The 20,448-nt window shown below is 42.7% G+C and overlaps 1 protein-coding gene across 2 annotated transcripts; it reads right to left on the bottom strand.

The window, feature by feature from the left end:
• Positions 1-631: 631 nt before the first annotated feature.
• LOC125414714 (alcohol dehydrogenase 1) lies at positions 632-12,921 on the bottom strand. Of its 2 annotated transcripts, XM_087897533.1 has the most exons (9): positions 12,780-12,916; positions 10,581-10,682; positions 9,887-10,025; positions 7,920-8,004; positions 7,541-7,760; positions 4,668-4,928; positions 2,626-2,761; positions 1,265-1,403; positions 632-787 (listed from the first exon to the last, which is right to left on the bottom strand). In XM_087897533.1, the coding sequence occupies exons 1-9, from the start codon at positions 12,795-12,797 to the stop codon at positions 763-765; spliced, it is 1,125 nt and encodes a 374-aa protein (XP_087753659.1). In that variant the 5' UTR covers positions 12,798-12,916; the 3' UTR covers positions 632-762. The 2 variants fall into 2 exon arrangements, with proteins under 2 accessions (XP_087753659.1, XP_087753660.1); XM_087897534.1 differs by lacking the exons at positions 9,887-10,025; positions 10,581-10,682 and having other exon boundaries at positions 12,780-12,921.
• Between the last annotated feature and the right edge of the window lie 7,527 nt (positions 12,922-20,448).

The raw sequence follows: 20,448 nt of genomic DNA on the forward strand, positions 1-20,448 counted from the left end.
ATACTATGAAATTAGAGAGTAGATTCCAAGGTTATCAAATAGCCAGCCTTAATTTATCCAGTCACGAACAAGAACAACCACCACCTGACAGGTATCCCCAAGGCTACGGAAGAGCTCACCAAACACTTCTGGAAATATCAATTCCTTAAATCTCCTCAAATCTAATATATCCACAGGAATCCAGTGAGTTCTTCCATAGCCTAAGGAAATAATATTCTCATTTGATACGCATTCACCTTTTGTGAGGCAGATGTTAAATATATGGGCAACTATTAATAGAAGTATCTCACATGACAGGGAAAGACTTGGTTGCAACAGTATTGGAACCAGAAACACAGATACAGTGGAGAACCCTGTGAAAAGATGATGCTAGGATTACTGAACAATGACGTAGGGTTAGAGGTATTGATTTCTCAAGTCCACCTTCTGGGACAGGCAGAAGTTGATATATGAAGGCAATCATTGAATTCCAGAGAGAAAAGAATACCAGATGTCACAAGACACATTGTCTCCAGTAGGAAAGATGACAGAGGTCAATCAAATCAGCAGGACAGCTGGATACCCTACAGTTCCCCATCTGAGGTGTCGTAGCTCTCATTTGGGGTTGAAAAAGGAGTCACAGAAAATTCAGTTTCTTGCAGAAAGCGTACAAGGTTACTTTATTGGCAGTGTCTCTAAGAAACAAAATTAGTGCTGTGATGTGGCTGGTGCCATGATTCAGTGGGGTGTAGTGGTCAGGAGTAGGAAGGCATCAGTATGGTCTCAGAACGTCAGGACAGTCCGGATACTGAAATATGAAATATAAGATGTTGTTTCACATTTCCAGAACTCACGGTGCCCAGAGGGTAAATAAAGCATGTGTTATGAGTCTCAGTGAAAACCATCCATAACAGACATTTCATACTGGCTCTTTGCCATACACTTTGTAGAAGCTTTTTAGGCACTGTCTCATTTAAACTTCATCCTAAGCAGCAGCACTATAAGGTCAATTATCATATTTTCTCCATTTTAGAGACTATGAAAACTGAGGCTTAGCGTTATAAATGCCCTGGGTTGTACATGTGCGTGCAGAGTCTGAACCGTCACAGAAGGCCCATTTGTGCTCCTCTCCCGTTTCTCCTTCATTTCTGTTGGTCGTTTCCCCTACCATAAAAAAAATCTCTTTCCCCCATCCACCCCATAAAAATAATCTCTTTCCCCCACCAACCCCATAAAAATAATCTCTTTCCCCCACCCATCCGATAAAAAGAATCTTAAGGCTCACCTCTTTCCAGAGCGAAGCAGCTCAAATGCTTCATTTATTTTCTCAAAAGGTAAAACATGGGTAATTAATGGCTCCAATGGAAACTTCTTGGCCATAAAATCAGCCACAAGCTTGGGGACAGAATCTTTACTCTTAAAGCCTGAAAGGAGAGAGCAGCTTCGTGAGATCCAGTCAGGGGGCAGGCAGGAGAATTAGACAAGAGATCTTCCAAAGAAACCAAGTTCCTAACCGTGCAGTAGTGACAGGCTGCCACCTGAGCGGCAGATGTGGGACTCAAACACCCTCTGCATTGCGTTTACGTCTTATGACATGCCACCTGATGAACAGGGTCGCTGGCTGATGACGGCTTAGTAGATCTTTCTTAGAGAAATCATACTGCAGATGTTTATAGGTAAAGGAAGAGTGTAGGCGTATGTTAATATCTTGTACAGTCTCCATCCTGTAAGGTATTTTTGGGCCTTACAGAGACCCAAGTAGAAGGAGCCAGGAAATCCCTGGCTCGTTTATGGGAACACAGAGCAGCCTGTCTTGGGATTTCCTGCAATAGTTCTTGCTATAGAGAGAACAGTGATTTTCATGTTGCCTTCCAAGAACTTTTCTGTTACAAAAAGGAAGAAATTCTGGAAAAAGCTAGGAATTAGATCCTCGAAGTTGGGGAGATGGTTAAGGTAATTAAGTTCTTTTTGTTTTTTCCCGACATTAGATTTTTAATGATTATCTGTGAATTTAACCCAATGCCCATGATCACACTAACTTCTGTGTTCTCCCAGTCCACTCTGTAATCCTGTGACCTCTCTCTACAAAAAAAATATACCAAGTCCAAATCATGTTGCCTCTGTTCTCACTGGAGCATGGCCAAACTCCCAATGGCCAGCTTCTTAGAGAAAAGTGAGTCCTTCCTTACCACCACCACACCAGAAGCCACTAACTGGAGAGCAACACTTGAGCATCCCTGTCACAACTTTTAAGAATTCTATTCACTGGCTTCCTGTCTGGAATGTTTCTTTTAGGGATAGGTGTGCAGGTAGGGGTAGAGGTTGTCATGGCGGCTGTGTTGATCTCCAGAACAAAAAACAAAACAAATAAACAAACCCAGTAACATTAAACAGTGGTTTCAGTGCTGGGGGAGCCTGTAACTCTAGGTCTGAAGAGAGGAAATTGGGAGATTCCTGGGATTGACTGGCCAGGAAGTCTAGCCTAACCATGAGCTGCAGGCCACTGAGACCCCCCAGAGTCAATGACCAAGGCTGTTTGCTCCTGCGTAGCTACTTCAAATGTTCTCTGACTCCATACACACCCACATGTTCACCTTGGCACACAAGAACACATACAGAACTTGATCCTCAGCTGTGAATACATACCTCCAAATATTGCTCCTTTCCAGGTGCGTCCCAGCAACAGCAACATGGGGTTCACAGAGAGGCTTTGGGTATCAGGAGCCATCCCAACCATAATACTTACACCACACGATGCATGGCTGCTTAACAGGGAAGACATCTGGAATATAAATAATATTTAAAGTGGATATTCTTGTGGTCTACTCATGATACACACTTTCATGTCATATGAAGATATGTGCAGAGAAATTTTTTGAGAAAAGGGGTGATTGAATGATTTTTTTTCTTCCTTATCAACTAATAAAGAAGCAAGTCTAACTGCGAGCCTATGCAGTCTGGGTCCTCCAAGGAGAATATTGTTTCCTCATCACGTGACTCTCAGGCTGCCTATGCGCAGGTTCACTCACTGTCATTGTCCACTAATTACAGTTTTGAAGTTTACACTCTAAGACAGAATTTTGATGGTGAAGATGTAATGATGACAGCATCACAAGTTGCCTCTTATTCATTTGTCAACCTCCCTTTTTAACAAGTCCTACTGTGGGGCTTAGATCAAGAACGGGCATGTTTTCAGTGGCTGTGCATCCAATGTGTGCAGTGGTTTTACATTACTCCATTATCTGTAGACATCCAGGAAGCTTTCACCTTTCAATTGTTTCATCTAAAATTCTGTAGTAAAAGATGATTTATAATCCCCAAAGATACATGATACCCCATCTTTTGATTTTGAATTATGACATTTAGAAAACCAGATGTCCTCTCAGAAAACATGGGTATCAGACTTTTGGATCTTCAAATCCAACAATAACCCAGGCTCAGATGAACAAACAGGGAGACTGTCTTGTGAACCACAGAAGAGCTATGGCTGTGGGGACACCAGAACCCTGAACGTGGAAGGACTCCCCATCCACAGAGGAGACGCCAGCCTCTCTTGACATCTTGTCTCAGTTCGAGGCTGAGAAGAATGTCACTCCCAGAGCCCCATTCCCATTCTCTATTACCAACTCTGCCAAGGCTTCTGGAGGACCTCAGTAATGGTGATTCTTTAGGTCTCTGGGGTTGTTTCTCTAGAACGCCAGAGGTCTTAGGTTGGCTGATATGTAACTGGAGGAGTTACACACTTAGCAATATATGGTGTTTGCAACTATAAGGATAATGTTCATTTCAAAAGTTTTAGCACTGTAGGCTTGGCAATAGCCTTTCTTATTATTATCCGGAGCTGACTTAATTCAGTGCTTACCACATGGCAGCTGGCTTCATGCTAAGTATTTTACATGCACTATGTCATGTAGATCATAAATAGCCCTATAAAATGTGCATCTCTTTTCTTTTTTTTTGTTTTTTGTTTATTGGAAGAGGAGATAGAAGAGGCAGAGTGCGTTAGTTTCAAGTCCCTGGGTGCGAGAATGGTGGGAAGGAAAGAGAGACAGAGAACCAATATTTATATCTCCCAAATTTAGGGGCTACGATAGAATCTATGAATTTTATTTTGAAAGGTATTTACTCCAACATGTAGATCAGGGTGTTTTTTGTTGCCTGGTACGGTGCCGTCTCTGAGATGAATACATGGTGATCCATTGAACGAGCCACTCCTCTATATGTTTGATGCTAATGAAATAATACTTGGCCTCATATTACTCATTTTTTCTTTTGGCCACATGATGAGACTTGAAAATGCTTTTCAGAATAGTTAATTTCAAATATAATAAAATATAATATTAAGAATGTGGAAGAAAATCTATTTGTCTATTTAGGTCCAGAATTTGTTTTTAATTCCCTTGATGAATTGATTTTTTACAAAAAAATCCCAAACAAACAAAGAAACAAAAAAGTCAATGAAAAGCTTTTCTGAATTAATGATAAATGGAGCATTATTACTTGAGAAACACTCATAGAACTGAAAAATGAGATGTTTATCACAGCACTAGACTAATCAATAGGAGAAGGAAACTGGAGATGGAAAATTACCATTTAAAATAGCTTTCTGCATGAGATTTCTACTTTGCTGTCTTGAGCACATTATGGATGGCAGAAGGAGAGATCTGAGGGCATGCCACAGTACCTACCATGGTGTCAGTGCGACCAATTACTTCAAAGGAGAAGTCCACCCCTCCATCGGTCATCTCCTGGATTACTTCGTGGATGGGTTTGCTGTAGTCTAGAGGGTTGATGCACTCAGTTGCACCCAGTTCTTTGGCCTTCGCAAATTTGTCTTTGTTGATGTCCACAGCGATGATCCTGGCCGCTCCAGCTGTTTTACAGCCAATGATGACAGACAGCCCGACACCTCCAAGGCCAAACACAGCACAGGTGGAGCCTGGGGTCACCTGTGTTTGCAGAAAATACAGAAGATGGACCAAAGAGTGACCGCTAGGAAGTGTTCCATGCTGCACAAGGCTGTTTGCTTTGTCCTCTGTCATGGCCTCTCAGATTTCATTCCACCTGCTTCCAAAACCTCTTCTGGCTATAGCTGCCCAAAGGGGTACAACAGTGGTTCTCAAAGTTTGCTCTATATTAAATGTATCTGTGGAGTTATCACTTTTTGTTAATCTCAGGATCCAGTAACAGCCTCTACCAGTTAATTGGAATCTCTTCAGGTGGAACACCACTCTAATCCAATGGGAATCCCCTGTGAGACCAGCTGTACTGGATGATCTTTGAACTCAACATGGCAATGACTTTCCTCTTCCAAGCCACATAATAACCTCTTACATATACACAAAAGCAATTTGTATACATGAAACTGAAAAATTTCTGTAACCCAGTAAGCCTCTCAGCCAATTCAGCCATCCAAATCAGGCCAAGTCAAACCGAATTAGAAAATGTCCAGGTTTAATGGATTCAGTACTCCCGAATAGCCTCCCAGCACCCTCCCCCCCGCCAGAGGAGAAAACCATGTGTCTGTTTACTGGGAGGGCAGTTTAAATACCCTGTGGAGTGGCTTTGAGTATCACTGGGGGACGGGCCTGATGTTGTATTCCACACTGTATGCTGTGATTACCATTGATTGATAAATAAACTGTTTTGGACCTAGAAGAGGGCAGAACAGAGCTAGGTGGGAAAACAAAACTGAATGCTGGGAGAAAGAAGGCGGAGTCAGGAGCCGCCATGGAGCCACCAGAGGAGAAGACACAAGCCACCAGGTGAAACCTTGCTAGTAGGCCATGAGCCTCATGGTAAAATATAAAATAACAAAAATGTGTTAATTTAAGAGATAAGAGTGAACTAAAAATATACATACACCAGTACCAAGCAGTATTGTAATTAATACAGTTTCTGTGTGATTACTTGAGTTATGGGCAGCCGGACACAAACAAGCAGCCTCCTACAATAGGGGCCACCATTTGGTGGGCTTTCTGAGATGCAGCAGGGTTTGGAGAGAGATATGGGAGAGGGGGCCTGGGATGGAGCTTCCACTATAACATCTCAGACTCTTTTGATATATGGATCCCAGGGACTGGAGTGAAGTTTGTACCCAAACAGAAACAAATGATCATGTTTACTCCAGGAGACTGCACTGCCATCCAACCACCCTTCAATCATTAACTCCTTGGTTCACTATCATTCAGTAGTCACAACCAGGGTAACTGGGGAAGAAGTCATCATGGAAGCATCGACAAGTCATCCCTGGCTTAACAGGAAAGTGGACAGGAAACTTTAAGGAAATACATCAAGAGACCAATGTTGTCTTTGTGAGACTTGAAGCCTGACTTTTAGAGGCAAATGAAAAATTCTGAAGCAATAGCTTGTCAGTGTTTTAATAAGAATGACTGAAATTCTTGATCACAAGTACCCATGGCTTGCATGGCTCACTCAGTCCTCCTATTGAAACACATGAGCAACTGCACAAGGAACAACTACATTTGGGGTTGAAGCTAATGAAATAAATATAAAGTAACTATTGAACAATTGTATTACTTTCTCCTAACTGAGTAAGAGCATCAATTTCATCTATAATAAAGAGGTGAATTTTCTTCAGCATTCAAATTCTTTTTGGGCTTATTTTCCTAATAACATGTTAATCAACATCATCAACCTATGAAAATGATGTAAGCAAATCCTAGAGTCATAGACTGACGTTTTAAAGGATCGCCCAGCAAACTTGTTCAGGATATACTAGGTCACACACAGCTGAGGGTAGCTAAAGGAGCGCTGTCTCTCATGCGATGTGCACACACGAAGAGACAGAAACTGTAGGAAAGGGAGACCTCTAACACAACCAAAGTTAGGGTTTGCTAGGAAAATGTCGCTGATAAGGTTTGTTCTCAATCCCCATAAAGAAGGAACCACCCAGGCCTGCACCTGGCCATTATCAAAGCTCACGTTCACCGTGATGCTCTTTCAAAGACCATCAGGCAGCTCAGAGGGGCTGCACTGGTCCAGTGCCATTAAGTCCTGGTTCGTCATTAAGCCTCAGTTTTCTTTTCAGGAAATTTCCACCATGCCGGCAGGTAGGCACTAGGTAGCAGTGCTGGTCTTTATTTTAAAAACACTGGTGACAGCATTTGTGCCGTGTGGATCTCCCCACTTTGGCTTACTTTAGAGATAACAGTGATGACGTCTCCACTTTAATATCTGTCATTTGTCCCAAATGTCCAAGCTTGCCAGTTTCTGACTCTTTAAAACATGTTTTATTGCTCAAGTGTATCTTGGGACTGGGACATAACAGAACTTTGCAGACAACAACAAATGCAAAGTGTTACAGCTCCAGATCTATGTAAGTTTCAAACAATTTCTATGAGAGGCCAGTTTCTTTGGGAACAGGCAGACCTAGATGCATATTATAGAACTTTTCATGAGTGTGTGGAGGAAATTCTCACTGGAGTTGGACAATCTTATTTCTTTTCTACAAAAACTCTCTCTGACTTGTGAGCAATTTCTTCCCTTCAGTCCCAACAATATGCATGTAGCTTGGTCCATGGGCCACTGTCCATCCTACCTTGGCGACTTTGACAGCAGAACCATAGCCAGTGGAGAACCCGCAGCCGATGAGACAGACTTTGTCCAGAGGTGAAGCCCCATCGATCTTAGCCACTGCCATCTCATCTACCACAGTGTACTGGGAGAAGGTGCTGGTGCTGATGAAGTTGTAGATTGACTTCCCCTTGCAGGTGAACCTGCTGGTTCCATCTAGCAAGGTGCCCTGAGGCTTTGACAAGCTGGCCAGTGAAAGATGCAAACAAAGGACATGAGACAAGGGGAAACCAGTGTGCAACCTAATTGTACAAGAAGACGCGAGTGTGCAACCTAATTGTTCAAGAAGACAATAAGAAAACAGTGTGTAACCTAATTGGGCAAGAAGACATTAAGAAACCTACTTCGTTACACATAAGTTGCCTTCTGGGTGCTTGCAGATTCTGCAATTTCCACACTGGGGAGAAAAGAGCGGGATGACTTTATCGCCTGGAAGGGAACAAGAAAAATGGCTTAAATGTCTGCCTAGGAATAATAAGGGAGGAATATGAAGACTACATGTAGAGATATGGGTCTTAGAAAGGTTTCTAAGAAATAGAGCTCAACTGTACTACGTCGTGCATGGGTCATTGCTCTTCATCCAGGTTGCTATGTGCCGGAAGGTTCCTGAAACAAAAGGGAAATGTAAAAACAGCTACATCTACTGATGAGCAGCTAACTTTCCATGTGTGCCTCAGTTGCTCTTGGGTGCTTTCCACGTATTAGGACTGGTCAACCCTTAGATATACTCACTGCTAAGTATAAATATATACTTTAGTTGCCATGAGTTACTAACTTCCCATGAGATGTTGGACAATTCTGAATTTTTTTATAGTAGTTAAAATGAATCTAAAATAAGACCAAATACAATATAGGAACTATTTCATAATAAAAATAAGAGAAAATAAGCTTGATCATAATTTAAAATTCAAATGAGAATTTTGATAGTTAGGTTTATACTTCTTAAAAAGATTTGTTCTTTTTTTTTTGTGCATGTCCAAGTATCCATGTGTGTATGCACTGTGTGTGGGTGCCCTTGAAGGTCAGCAGAGGGTGCTGGGTCCCGAGCAGCTGGAGTTACAGGTGGCTGTCAACTGTCTAACAGGATGACCTCACCCACTGAGTCGTTTCTCCATCACCTTGTTTTGGTTTTTCAAAGTGATTGTGCTTCTCTTTATATGAAACGAATGCTTTAACAATAATCCTAGTTATTTTTGAGGACGCTGAAATGTGACTGAGAAGTGACGACTTGCTCTGGAGAACTCAGCCCTCAACAGTGAGTTAGAGATTTCCCCTGAGAAGAAAAGGCAAAATTTTTTAGATATATGTTTATGAACTATCAATGTTTTCTGCCAGAGACAAAGCATCCTGAGAAGTAAAGGAATCGTTTTACTCTAATTTTGTTTCCAAATAAAGGAAACAGCAAAGCTTAACTCAAGCCAGATGAGTTCTTTTCTTATTTTATGGTTATTTGGAATTCAAGAGATGTCTGAATTTACTGGCTAAAATGATCTTTTTGGAGAAGAACAGAATTTTGTTTTTAAATCACATGTGCTACCTATGTTATTGTACAAATCAATGACCTGATCACTATGCTTCACAGATTAAATGAATGTGTGATGACACCACAGAAAATATATTTTTAATCAACCTTTACATCCAAAAACAAACAAAGTTAAAATAAAAACATGGATGAATTAAAAAGCAATGTGCAAGCCACCACCTTCAGCCCAACTAGTGATAATAAAATGGTGTTTGTGTTTGCAGGACTTTGTCTAAATTTTCCCCCTGTGGTTTCCTCTTTTCTTGTATTATGTTTCTGTATTGAAGAAGAAAGAGCATATAGTAAAGAGGAAGCCATCACGTGGATGCAATGCGATTAAACCTACAGCATCCTACAGGAGAGGCATCCTGAAGCCAGGCGAGCAGTCGGGTCTCTGAACTCAGCACAGAGCAGCTTCCCTACATCTAGACACTCAGAACCTGGACCTGCAGGTCTTGCCTTTGCCCCATTTGTAGATCTGTTCGGATCCTGAAAAGTCCCCGGTGCTCAGCGACACTGAAGTGGAAGTTAGCAGATTATGAACTCTGAATGTCACACTGGTAACTCTAACTCGGCGCCTGACATATTGTCGATAATAAATAGATATAAAAAGATAAAAGACATGATTGGATGCCACAGAACTGAGAGGCATGCAGGGAGGAAGAGGTGGAAATCCTGTAACCTGTGCCAGATTTTAAGTCTCCTACTGCCTGGGTTCCTCTTTCGGGACGGATGTGCTTGGATCAGTCAGAGAGAAAGCACAAACCCCGAGGGTAAAGAATTCTGTACCTGGTTTGACAGAAGTCACCCCTTCTCCAATGCTCTCCACAATACCAGCTCCCTCGTGACCTAGAATTGCAGGAAGTGGCGAAGAATGGCTTCCAGCAACCACGTGATCGTCTGTACGGCAGACGCCCGTGGCCACCATCTATAGGTTAGAGATAGAGTTTGGTGAACCATGATAGCGATTGCGGAAGATTTAGCACACCTAATCTGAATTTGTGCTTCTGAGGAGCTTGCTAACAATCCCTATAGCTTCTGATTCGATTTAGGTCCAAGATTTTCCCGTGGTTTGGTATCTTTTCCCAGTTACATAGCTTAAGCATCAAGGATCATCCTTTGGATTAAGGGACACTAAAAACTTAGTTTATACAACGTACAAAAATGTATACATTGTTATGGAGTTAGAACTAGGAAATGAGTACCAAGAAATCACCTAATATTACCTAATTATCTAATATTAATTGCTTTTGGACTCAAGATGTTTAGCACTTTACAAACTCATAAACATAAAAAATTTTCAGGGATTATGTTAAACTTCGAACATACAGCAGCTGATGTCAACAGCTCGGCTCAGCAACAGGCTCATTCTTTGTGGGGTGACCATATTGAAAGGGAATGTTAGTGGATTTTTGGACGCATCTATGGAGTATTTCCTGAGTTTTTTAAACCTAATATTTTAGACGGTGGAAAGGGGCGCTACCTTAATGCGGACTTCATGGGCCTTGGGGGGTGCGACTTCTGTGTCCTCGATGGAGAAGGGCTTGTGGGTCTCCCACAGCACAGCTGCTTTGCACTTGATCACCTGGAAGATGAAGGGTTACTGCAGCTAGAAGGGGATCACCGCAATTGTGTCTCTCTATTTCCTATACACAGCGTCTGTCCCAAGGTCTGCCACCCATTGTTACATAGAAATGGACACTTTTTATTTACAAGGAGTCAAAACACCCTGAGAAACCTGTGACACCATAGTAGAAGGTCAGGAATAGAAAGGTCATACATTGGGGATGAATTGGTATGTGCTCTTTCAGGCCACACTTGTACCCTTTTGTTTCCTGACAGTCACTGGTACTGTTCTGAAAGAGGCTGTTTGATTGAAATCATTGAATTGATGTGGGATTATCTTCTATATGCTCTGAGTATGCTTTATTACCATTGGTTAATAAAGAAGTTGTCTTGACCTATGGCAGGGCAGAATATAGCCAGACTAGAAGAAATATATAGAGAGAGTAGGCAGAGTCAGGGAGATGACATGTAGCTGTCGAAGGAGAAAGACTGCCAATGGAACCCCATCGGTACCCACAGACTACCACAGTCATTTCTAATAATACATAGGTTAATAGACATGGATAATTTCAGATATAAGAGCTAACTAGGAATACAACTGTGCCATTGACCAAACAGTGTTGTAAATCAATCAATAAAGTTTCTGCGTGGTTATTCAGGTCTGGCAGCCAGGAAACGAACCAACAGCCTCCGCTTACATTGCATATATGTTTAATTTTAAATTAAAATTATTAATATATTTTTGAAGTGCTACTTTGTGCATTCTAGGTAAGTACTCTGCCACAGAGAACTCCCAGGCTTTGGATTTCTGAGACAATATTCCAATGAGCTTCCCAGGCTGCCCTTGAACTAGGAACCTTTATGTCTTGGCCTTCCTAGTACTGAGATTTCAGGGATGGTCTATCATACCTGGCTACATTGTTATTTTCTGTTGTAGGCAGTATAAACTCAAGCCGACGATCACCATAGCGCTGTTACCGACCCTCTACTTAAGAGCCTGGATTCCCAAGTCCCTCACTTCTTGCTTGGTGGATTAGAATGGGTTTCTTTCTTTTAACTTTTTCAGTCATTCTTTGTCCTAACTACTTTTCTTTGAAATGCGATTGTCATTCTAAACATGACCAGGAGTGAAAGAAAATAAAGTGAATTGGAACAAAACTTCTGCCAACATCCCCTTCTGTGACGATTCTCCACCCATCTTTTCTATACCGAGTCGTGGCACACCGTGGATGCAGAAGTCTCCAACCCCAGTTCTCACTGTGAACTGTTGGACTTTTGACCCAAGCATAAAACAGCCCCTGTGCCAACAGAAACAGAGGCTTTATAATTAGGCAGGTGGATAGCACAAATCAGTTAATTATGCTGAATGACTGCTGCATGATTCGGTACCACACACAGACTGAAGAAGGGAGATGACTTTGTGGTAAACGTTGTACCATATGTATGTATTCTTACTGTTTACAAGTGATTCAGTTCTTCTTAGAATTAATGTTATAATTAATTTTATAAAAAAGCTGGATGATTTTTTTAAGAGAGAAGAGGCAGTTCTATAGAGCTTCTAGAGATTTTATGAGTTGTGCAGTAATGGATCCCTCCAAATCACGGCGTGCATGGGAATATAATCTTACCGTGGATGACCTAAAGCGTTGAAATCAATCTACCTCTTGTCAGAAATTTTATCAAAGTTTAATGGGAGAGTTCTACTAAGTTCCTGAAACAAATTCCTCTTATGAAACGTTTGTCAGACTTTTCTGTTTTCATAAGGAAGCTATGATTATAAAGAATAGCAGGCTATGGAATCGTGATATGAGTAAAGACTTCTCTGTAGAAGGTCTCTTTAAAACTTTCTGTTTACAAGGTAGTCACAGTTGGCTCAGAATGAAATCCCTGTGCTGCAGAGTTAATGAGGAAGTGAGGACGTCCCCAGATCTAGAGTCTGTGTGCTCTTGTTAAAGATATTTAGCAGCAGCCGGGCTGCACTGTCGTCCAGTGCACGCCCTGTGCTATAGCACACATTACACATCGCCTTTCAGTGCATGTCATGTCTAAGTTAGAAGTCAGCATCTTTTAGCATGTTAATGAGAATATATTCCCAACAGCAAGATCTTTTTCTTACTTTTCCAGCTGTGCTCATGGTGTCTGTCCTTGCTGCTGGCAGGAGATTGATGGGTCCCTGTAGGCTCTTCCCTCCTGCAGTGCACTGGGCCAAGGTTGTACACAGATTTTGTTGGCTGGGGTGTCATCTGGTGCCACACGTGATCTGGCCATTTATGACACACCCATTAGTTTATCCTTACTGCACATTAACTGGAAACTAGGGGCACTGGCCTTTTCAAGGAAACCTTGTCCTGGCGATGTGATGTTGGGGACATTCTGCTTTCATTAGGTTCCACACTTCCTTTTTCATCTGTCTCCCCTCTCTCAGTTCACTCTTCCTCTGTTTCAGCTGCACTTTTCGCTTTCTCAGACAGGCTAGAGGCCTGTTTTCCTTTGCCTAAGGGAAAGCAGTAACTTAGTCTACATGGAGTGTCCCGCGCTACCGTCTCGCCAGCAAGAACCACACGGAACACTAGGATCCTTCTGCAGGAATGGCTTTAATCCTCTTGGGAGCCAGAGCATAAGCCAACATGGTCGGGGACCCAGATAAGATGGAACCCATCCCTTATAAAGGAAACAGACCCTGCCTTGGACGTGTCATTCCTGGATTGGTTAACTGCTCCCAGTCCCAGGTGAAACCTCGGGAGTAGGCAGGGACGCAGCGGTAGAGAGTTACAAAGCACGTGCGCTGGGATTAAAGGCGTGTGCCGCCACACCTTGGGGTCACAGAGGTCAATCTCTACCTTTGTTCCTAGAAGCAATGGAGAATGTGGTCCGGCCCTCCACAATGGAGCATAGTAAGGAGGACAGGAGACAATGCAGGACAGACGGGGTGGACAGACAGAGCCTCGGGGTAGGAAGGTTTGGCCTCCATTCCTCTTCAAATCAGAGAAACACTCTCAGTCACAGCAAAGGTGCTGAGAACCTTGGTATCTCTGCAGCACACACTTCTGTTCAGCATGGACCAAGGATCTGAGGCAGGCATGGAACTGGTCCAGTGGGTGGCAGTCATTAGTAAGAGACAGACTCTACTCCTTCCAGGAGACAGTGCCTACAACAAGCCCTATCCCTTCTCCTGAGAGAACGTGGACATATCTCCTTGCCCTTTGCCGTGGTCTCCTTCTCTGTAAGATAAGGATGAGTTAGACGTCACATCAATGACTGTGGGGAACAAGCAGAACAGTGCACACATGTGCTGACCATGGAGCCACATAGGTAGGGGCAGCTCAGTGAGTTACAGCTACAACTGACATGCGTGAACATAGGCTCAGAATACACTGGAGGAGAAAGGCAGAGAGAGTGCAGTCATCTATGCAGTAAGTAATAGGACACATAGATATTCTCACGGAGGACTCAGGAGACTTTAGGGAGCTTGCACTAGAGTTGGTCTAAAGAATGAATGTTTTGCCAAATGGGCCAAAAGTCCATTAATTCATGCTTATTGTCCTTTGTTTAATGTCATAAGTTTGGGTGTGAGAACATGCATTTGATTTTTATTGAGTATTGTGTTTTTTGCCAGTGTTAGTGGACCAGAGTATATACCACTTCGTAAGTAAACACGTGGACTATATATATATATATATATATATATATATATATATATATATAGGCAATATAAATATAGGCAATACACACGCACACACACATAAGCATACACTTTACACTTCTCTAGGGTTGTCAAAGGAACAATAATGTTGTCCATGTGTAATTTTAATTATGCTGGTGTAGACAGCTTATTAGAGGTCACATGATCAAATTCGGCACCTCCTCCAGAGAATGGCTGTCACCCTCTTACCTATCTATGGTTACAATGGTCTGCATAGGAGTCAGAGGTCCCACTAGGTCCAAAGTCCAATACCTTTAAGACTCCCATGAGAGCACTGTCTTCCACTGTCACGGAAGGGCACAGTTTTTCTATGAAGCCCAGATTTGGAAGAAGCTAGTGGATGTTTATAATGCTCTCACAACTCTAGTGGGAGTTCTTCCTGCATTGTTACATGATCTTAAGAGCAGCATGATGGGAAAGGTTTCTTAGCCAGTATTACAGGTGAGGTCAGAGAAGTATGGAGAGTCCCTAATGCTCTTCCTAAGACAGCAGGGATGGAACTGTGGGCGGGCAGGCTGGTGTTCCAGAGTTTTATGGTGTGGACAATGCAGGCAGATCACTGTAACATCAAAGGACTGTGGAAGCTGTATTTTGACAACTTATCTTAGGGATCATTCACATTCCCTCCCTCCTTATTTCCCTCCCTCCCTCCCTCTCTCCCTCTCTCCCTCCCTCCTTCCCTCCCTCCCTCTCATCCTGCCTCCTTCCCTTCCTTCCTTTTTCCCTCCCTCCCTCCCTCCCTCCATCCCTCCCTTCCTTCCTCCCTCCTTCCCTCACTCCCTTCCTCACTCCCTCTTTCCCTTCCTTCCTCCATCCTTCCCTCCCTCCCTTCCTTTCCCTCATTCTTTCCTTCTCTCTCCCTCTCCCTCCCTCCTTCCCTCCTTCCCTCCCTCCCTCTCTCCATCCTATCCTACCTCTGTTTGTCCCTCCATATATCCCTCCCTCCCTCTCTGCCCCCACTCCTTCCCTCTCTCCCTGTCTCCTTTCCTCCCTTGACCTCTGAATGATCACTGCTGGTAATTCTTCTCCGTTTTGGCTAGAGTCTGTCACTCATGTGGACCAGGTGTCCTGTTTGGGGTTGGTGTCTAATTCTGACACCATCAAGTATAACAAGAGGACTGAGATGTCTTAAGTGTAGACATCCACACTGTTTTGCAAGGTGCCATAAGCTGGTAATCGGTACTGCCAGGACCTTCACCCGAGCTCCTAGATTAAGAGACACATGCTCCTTGTGCTGCCAAGAGGGCGTGGGGGAAGTCCAAGATTTATTCAACTCTGTACCAACAAAGGTAACCTCCATATTTTGTGAAGTCTAAGTGGGAAAAAAAAGCATACAGACGGCGTGAAATTCATATGTCATCCTATTCAACTTCAGACTTTTGTAGGCCAAAGATTTTGGCAAAGTAACTGTGGTTAATATTTACTTGAAAGGTATTTGGAAAAGAAAAGGTTATCTATTTAGACTTTGTGTGTGTGCAAAGAATCAAATCGCCTTCAACTGCTGCCAGCAGCAAAAATTCTACTTCCTGGGTTAATGTTCTTAATCAAGACAAACCCTACACTAGATATCAAGAATTTACATAACATTTTACTTTGACACTGAAGCCAAAGCTTGTCAAAGAGTGACTGTGATCTTTCTTTCCCAAGCTTAGAATGTATCACCAGTTTGGATCCTGATTTTGACATAAAAAAACTTGAAGAAAGTGTTGGCAATATTTATCCACAGGCATTGCTCTTCAAGGTCTTAGAAATAATCTCATAGTTGCTAAATAGCAGAGGTTGTTGGGGATCCTCAGCAGTGTTCTGAGACCAGCTAAAAAGATTGACGTGTTTAGCTCATGTGGGGTGGGATTCTTTAGATCATGCAGCAAAGCTTTATGCACACCATCCTCCTTAAGGTGGTGCAGAAACAGAAGCACAATTGGACACGGTTACTATAGCACAGACGACAGAGACCCCACGGCATTAGTAACACAGAATCAGAACACTGTAAAATACAGACATAGTAACTTAAGAATAAATGGTGATTTTTTTATTCCTAGCATAGTGCTGTTTATGTTGACTGTCATATTATATCCCCAGTCACAGCCGAAGTTTACCAGGATGCTGTGTGGCTGTTTCACTCAGCTACGCAGTTCCTGGGTGAACAGTGTGCTGTGCAGAGAGGCCTTGCCGGGGTCTGTAGTTTACAGTGTTTTCCCATGGTTTCTTCCACTACTTCCAAAGGTTTCAGTGTATTATTGAGACCTTCGACTCATCTAGAATTGATTTTAATATAAGAAAGAAGATGGGGACTGTGGTTTGATTCTGCATCTGGTCATAATTTTCTCCAAGAAACATTTCGTGGAGGCTGGCTTTTCATTTTGTTTTGTTTTCTAGTATTTGTTTTCAGTACCTTTGTTAAAATTCAGTTCACTGCAACCAAGTCACTGTAAAAATCACACAGATCTCCCCTTAATGGCAGTAATAGTTCATTCTGGAGCCAAGTATTAGTATTAGCATCGCCTGGGAGTACAGATAAAGGTTACCCCAAATGCTATGTCCCAACATAGTAGAACTTTCGTGAAGTTGTTATGGAAAAAGAAAAAACGTTTAAATAAATTAAGATACTTTGCAAATATGTTCGTGGGGGTGGCTCAGTCAGGTGGGGCTAAAACTGGGTGGTGGAATGTCTAGGCCTCAGGTGTGAGCTTATCAAGTTCTTAGGTTTTGAGTTGATGAAGGAGAGGGTCTGTTTGTACATTCGAAAGGGATTAACCTACCAGTCACAATGATGATACAGATTCTGGTGGGCAATAAATGAACGTCTAAAGGGCTAAGATAGTCCAGGATACTTTGCCTCTGGACCTGAAGTGTTCCAGCATCACCATGATCACTAAAATCAGAATCAGTTAACTAGCTTCTGTAGAATACTCAGTGTAGGCAGGGTTTCCTTGGGGGAACTACGGTTCCCACCTTCCTAGTTTGATTTACAATCTTGTTTTCTATTCTGCTGGTCTAGGGTCTGTTCTGTGCTACCACCATGTTGTTTTGTTACTAGGGCTCTGGGGCCTGTCTGAAAACCAAGTGCGGCTGTGCCTTGGGCATTCTCCTCACCTAGGATTCTGGTAATGCAGGATGGTTTGTGTTTGCTCATTAGTTTTAGAGACAGTTTTCCAGTTTTGTGAAGAATGCCATAGAATCCCGATGGGCTTGCTGGTGAGCTGGAGCCTGTGCATGGCAATTTTAATTTGTCCCCAAATCATTGAAATGTCTGGCTATAATTTCTTATTTTTCCTCTTTTTTGTTGCCTTACTTTGCTGACTCACAGAGTTAATTCTTAGGCCCTGATGTCCTCCCCACTGCTTGCTCTGTGGATGCTCTCAACTGATGTTTTAAAGTGTACACATGGAGGCCAGAGGATCACTCTGGGGCATGCCCCTCTCCTCCTTCCTGTGAGGGTTCCCGGCTTTCACAGCTGCATCTTTGCCCACTGAAACTTGGTTTACTGATTATTTCATTTTCAAGATTTTTGGTTATTTCTCTTTTTAGAATCTCTAACGCCTTATCACATTCTTTCATATCCTGAATTGTATTCCTTAATTTATCCACCTGCTTATTTGTTCAATCCCTGAAGTCATTGGTTCTTTTTTCAATTGTCTCTTTGAATTTTTTCTAAAATAGTATTTTTATTGGGAATTTATATATTGCACCCAAATCACACTCATTCACATTCTTTTCATTCTTTATTAGCTTCCCCCAAACAAAACAAAACAAAACAAAACAAAACAAAACACCAAGTCAAATTTGTGTTGCCCATGTACTTGTCAGATCATTGGCAAGCTCCCAGTGGCCAACATGGTAAAGATAACTGAGTTTTCCCCCACTTTCCTCCCCTCAACCCTAAGCGCTGCCTGAAGCCATCAACTCTGATGAGCTACCCTTCACTGTTGTCTGCTACTTTGACTGTATTCTGAAAATAAAGCTTTCTTGGAGTCAGAGGTTGGAGCTAGACACTAGTTGACCTAAATTAACTCTAGATGCTTGGAGGACTGTAGCCAGAGAGGAGACAGGAAGTAGTAAGGCAGGGCAGAGAGAGTATGAAGGTCCTTTTGGATGGAGGAAGGGAAGAAGTAGGAGGCAACGGCTGACTTCTCCATGCATCTCTAATAGTTCATGTTCTTTCTGATATCTGACTCCGAGTTTTTATTGCTAAAGATTAATTAGATTAACATGTCATCTGGCATCCAACCTTTGGGGCATGATATCCCAAGACAGCTGCTTGCCTGTTTGCAGCCACCAGCACCCACTGGAGCTCGATGTGGGAACTACATCCCCTGAATTTTCCTTCTCTCCCCTGAACCCGCTGAGTGAGTTTAGTGTTCCCTGTAGCAGCCCTTCTGCAGTGGTCTCCACAAACCCCAAACACCACAGCGCCTGGGCTCTGAATACCCCCGGAGTTTTCCCCTCACCCAGGGCCGGCTCTGCCTTCATTACCATCTGCGCTCATGCTCCCTGCCCATCACAGTGCTGCCGATGCCTGTTTCCCTGTATCCGCCTTTCAGATGGTCTCCTTCTCCCTGTGGATTGTGTGCTTCCCCTAGACCCCCTCCTCAGGCTGCCGCCACACTAGGGGAGCCCCCTGGGCACCTGCTCAGGCAACTCTCACATACTCTCAGCTCACAGTTACACATCATCTGCAGCACCTGTCCTCAGCCAGGCTGTGCAGAGCCTGTGTTCTCAGCCCAGACCCTGCCACACGATGACAGTCAGCCTTCCACGTCAATGTCATCGTCAGCAGAGTTGGTGAGAAACTTGGAATTCTTAAAGGGGGGAATCAGCCAAAGATATATATATATATATATATATATATATAGAGAGAGAGAGAGAGAGAGAGACTTTTTTTTCACAGTTAAAAATTGGGAAACAATATCATGATAAAGGGAATTAGATATCGGCATGATTCTACAATGGATGGTTTCAAAATCAAACAATTAAATGATAGGGTAGTTACCTGGGATTCACGGACATCTATTATAATCATTAATAGTTTGGTAATTTTTGTTTTATTTCTAAAATCATTGGTTGATAGCAGTGTCAAATGTGAGAAATTGACTGATGAGTACAGGCTTTCAAAAAACTTACTGAAACAGATGAGAGAGAGATTCAGATACACACAGAGGAGTTTAAAGTAGAGCCAAGCAATTATTCTATGAAATTAGAGAGTAGATTCCAAGGTTATCAAATACCCAGCCTTAATTTATTCAGTCACCAACAAGAACAACCACCAGATGACAGGTATCCCCAAGGCTATGGAAGAGTTCACTAAACACTTGTGGAAATATCAATTCCTTAAATTTTCTCAAATCTAATATATTCACAGGAATCCAGTGAGTTCTTCCATAACCTAAGGAAGTGACATTCTCATTTGATATGCATTCACCTTTTGTGAGGCAGATGTTAAATTTATGGATAACTATTAATAGAATTATCCCACATGACAGGGAAAGATTTGGTTACAGTAGTATTGAAACCGGAAACACAGTTACAGCGGAGGACCTGAGAAAAGATGATGCTAGGATTATTGAACAATGAAGTATGGTTAGAGGTACTGATTTCTCAATTCCAACTTCTGGGAGAGGCAGATTATGTTGATATATGAAGACAATCTGTGAATTCCAGAGAGAAAAGAATACCAGATGTCACAAGACACATTGTCCCCAGTAGGAAAGATGACAGAGGTCAATCAATCAGAAGGAAGGCTGGGTACCCTATTGTTCCCCTGTAGGTACACAGGTCTTTTTCCCTTTTCTTTCTGGCGATTTGCAGGGACGTTTGACCTTTGGTTCCCTGAAGATTCTGCACTAGCACTGGCTTGAGGGTATAGTTTAGAAAGAACTTGGCTCTCTTTTGTTATGGTAATTCCACCTCTAAACAAGGTTCCAGCTTTGGGCCCTATATGCCTGCCCCTCCCAGCTGATTCTGTCCTGAGGCACCGGGCACCTGTCATCCTATTCCACTGCTCCTGATGGGAGGGGGCCGTGCCCTTTTGAACCCTCTTGCCCACTGGTATAAATATCCGACTTGAGTTTAATAAAGGGGC

Source organism: Myodes glareolus, chromosome 17, assembly GCF_982192425.1.
Source record: "Myodes glareolus chromosome 17, mMyoGla1.1, whole genome shotgun sequence".
Lineage (NCBI taxonomy): Eukaryota > Metazoa > Chordata > Mammalia > Rodentia > Cricetidae > Myodes > Myodes glareolus.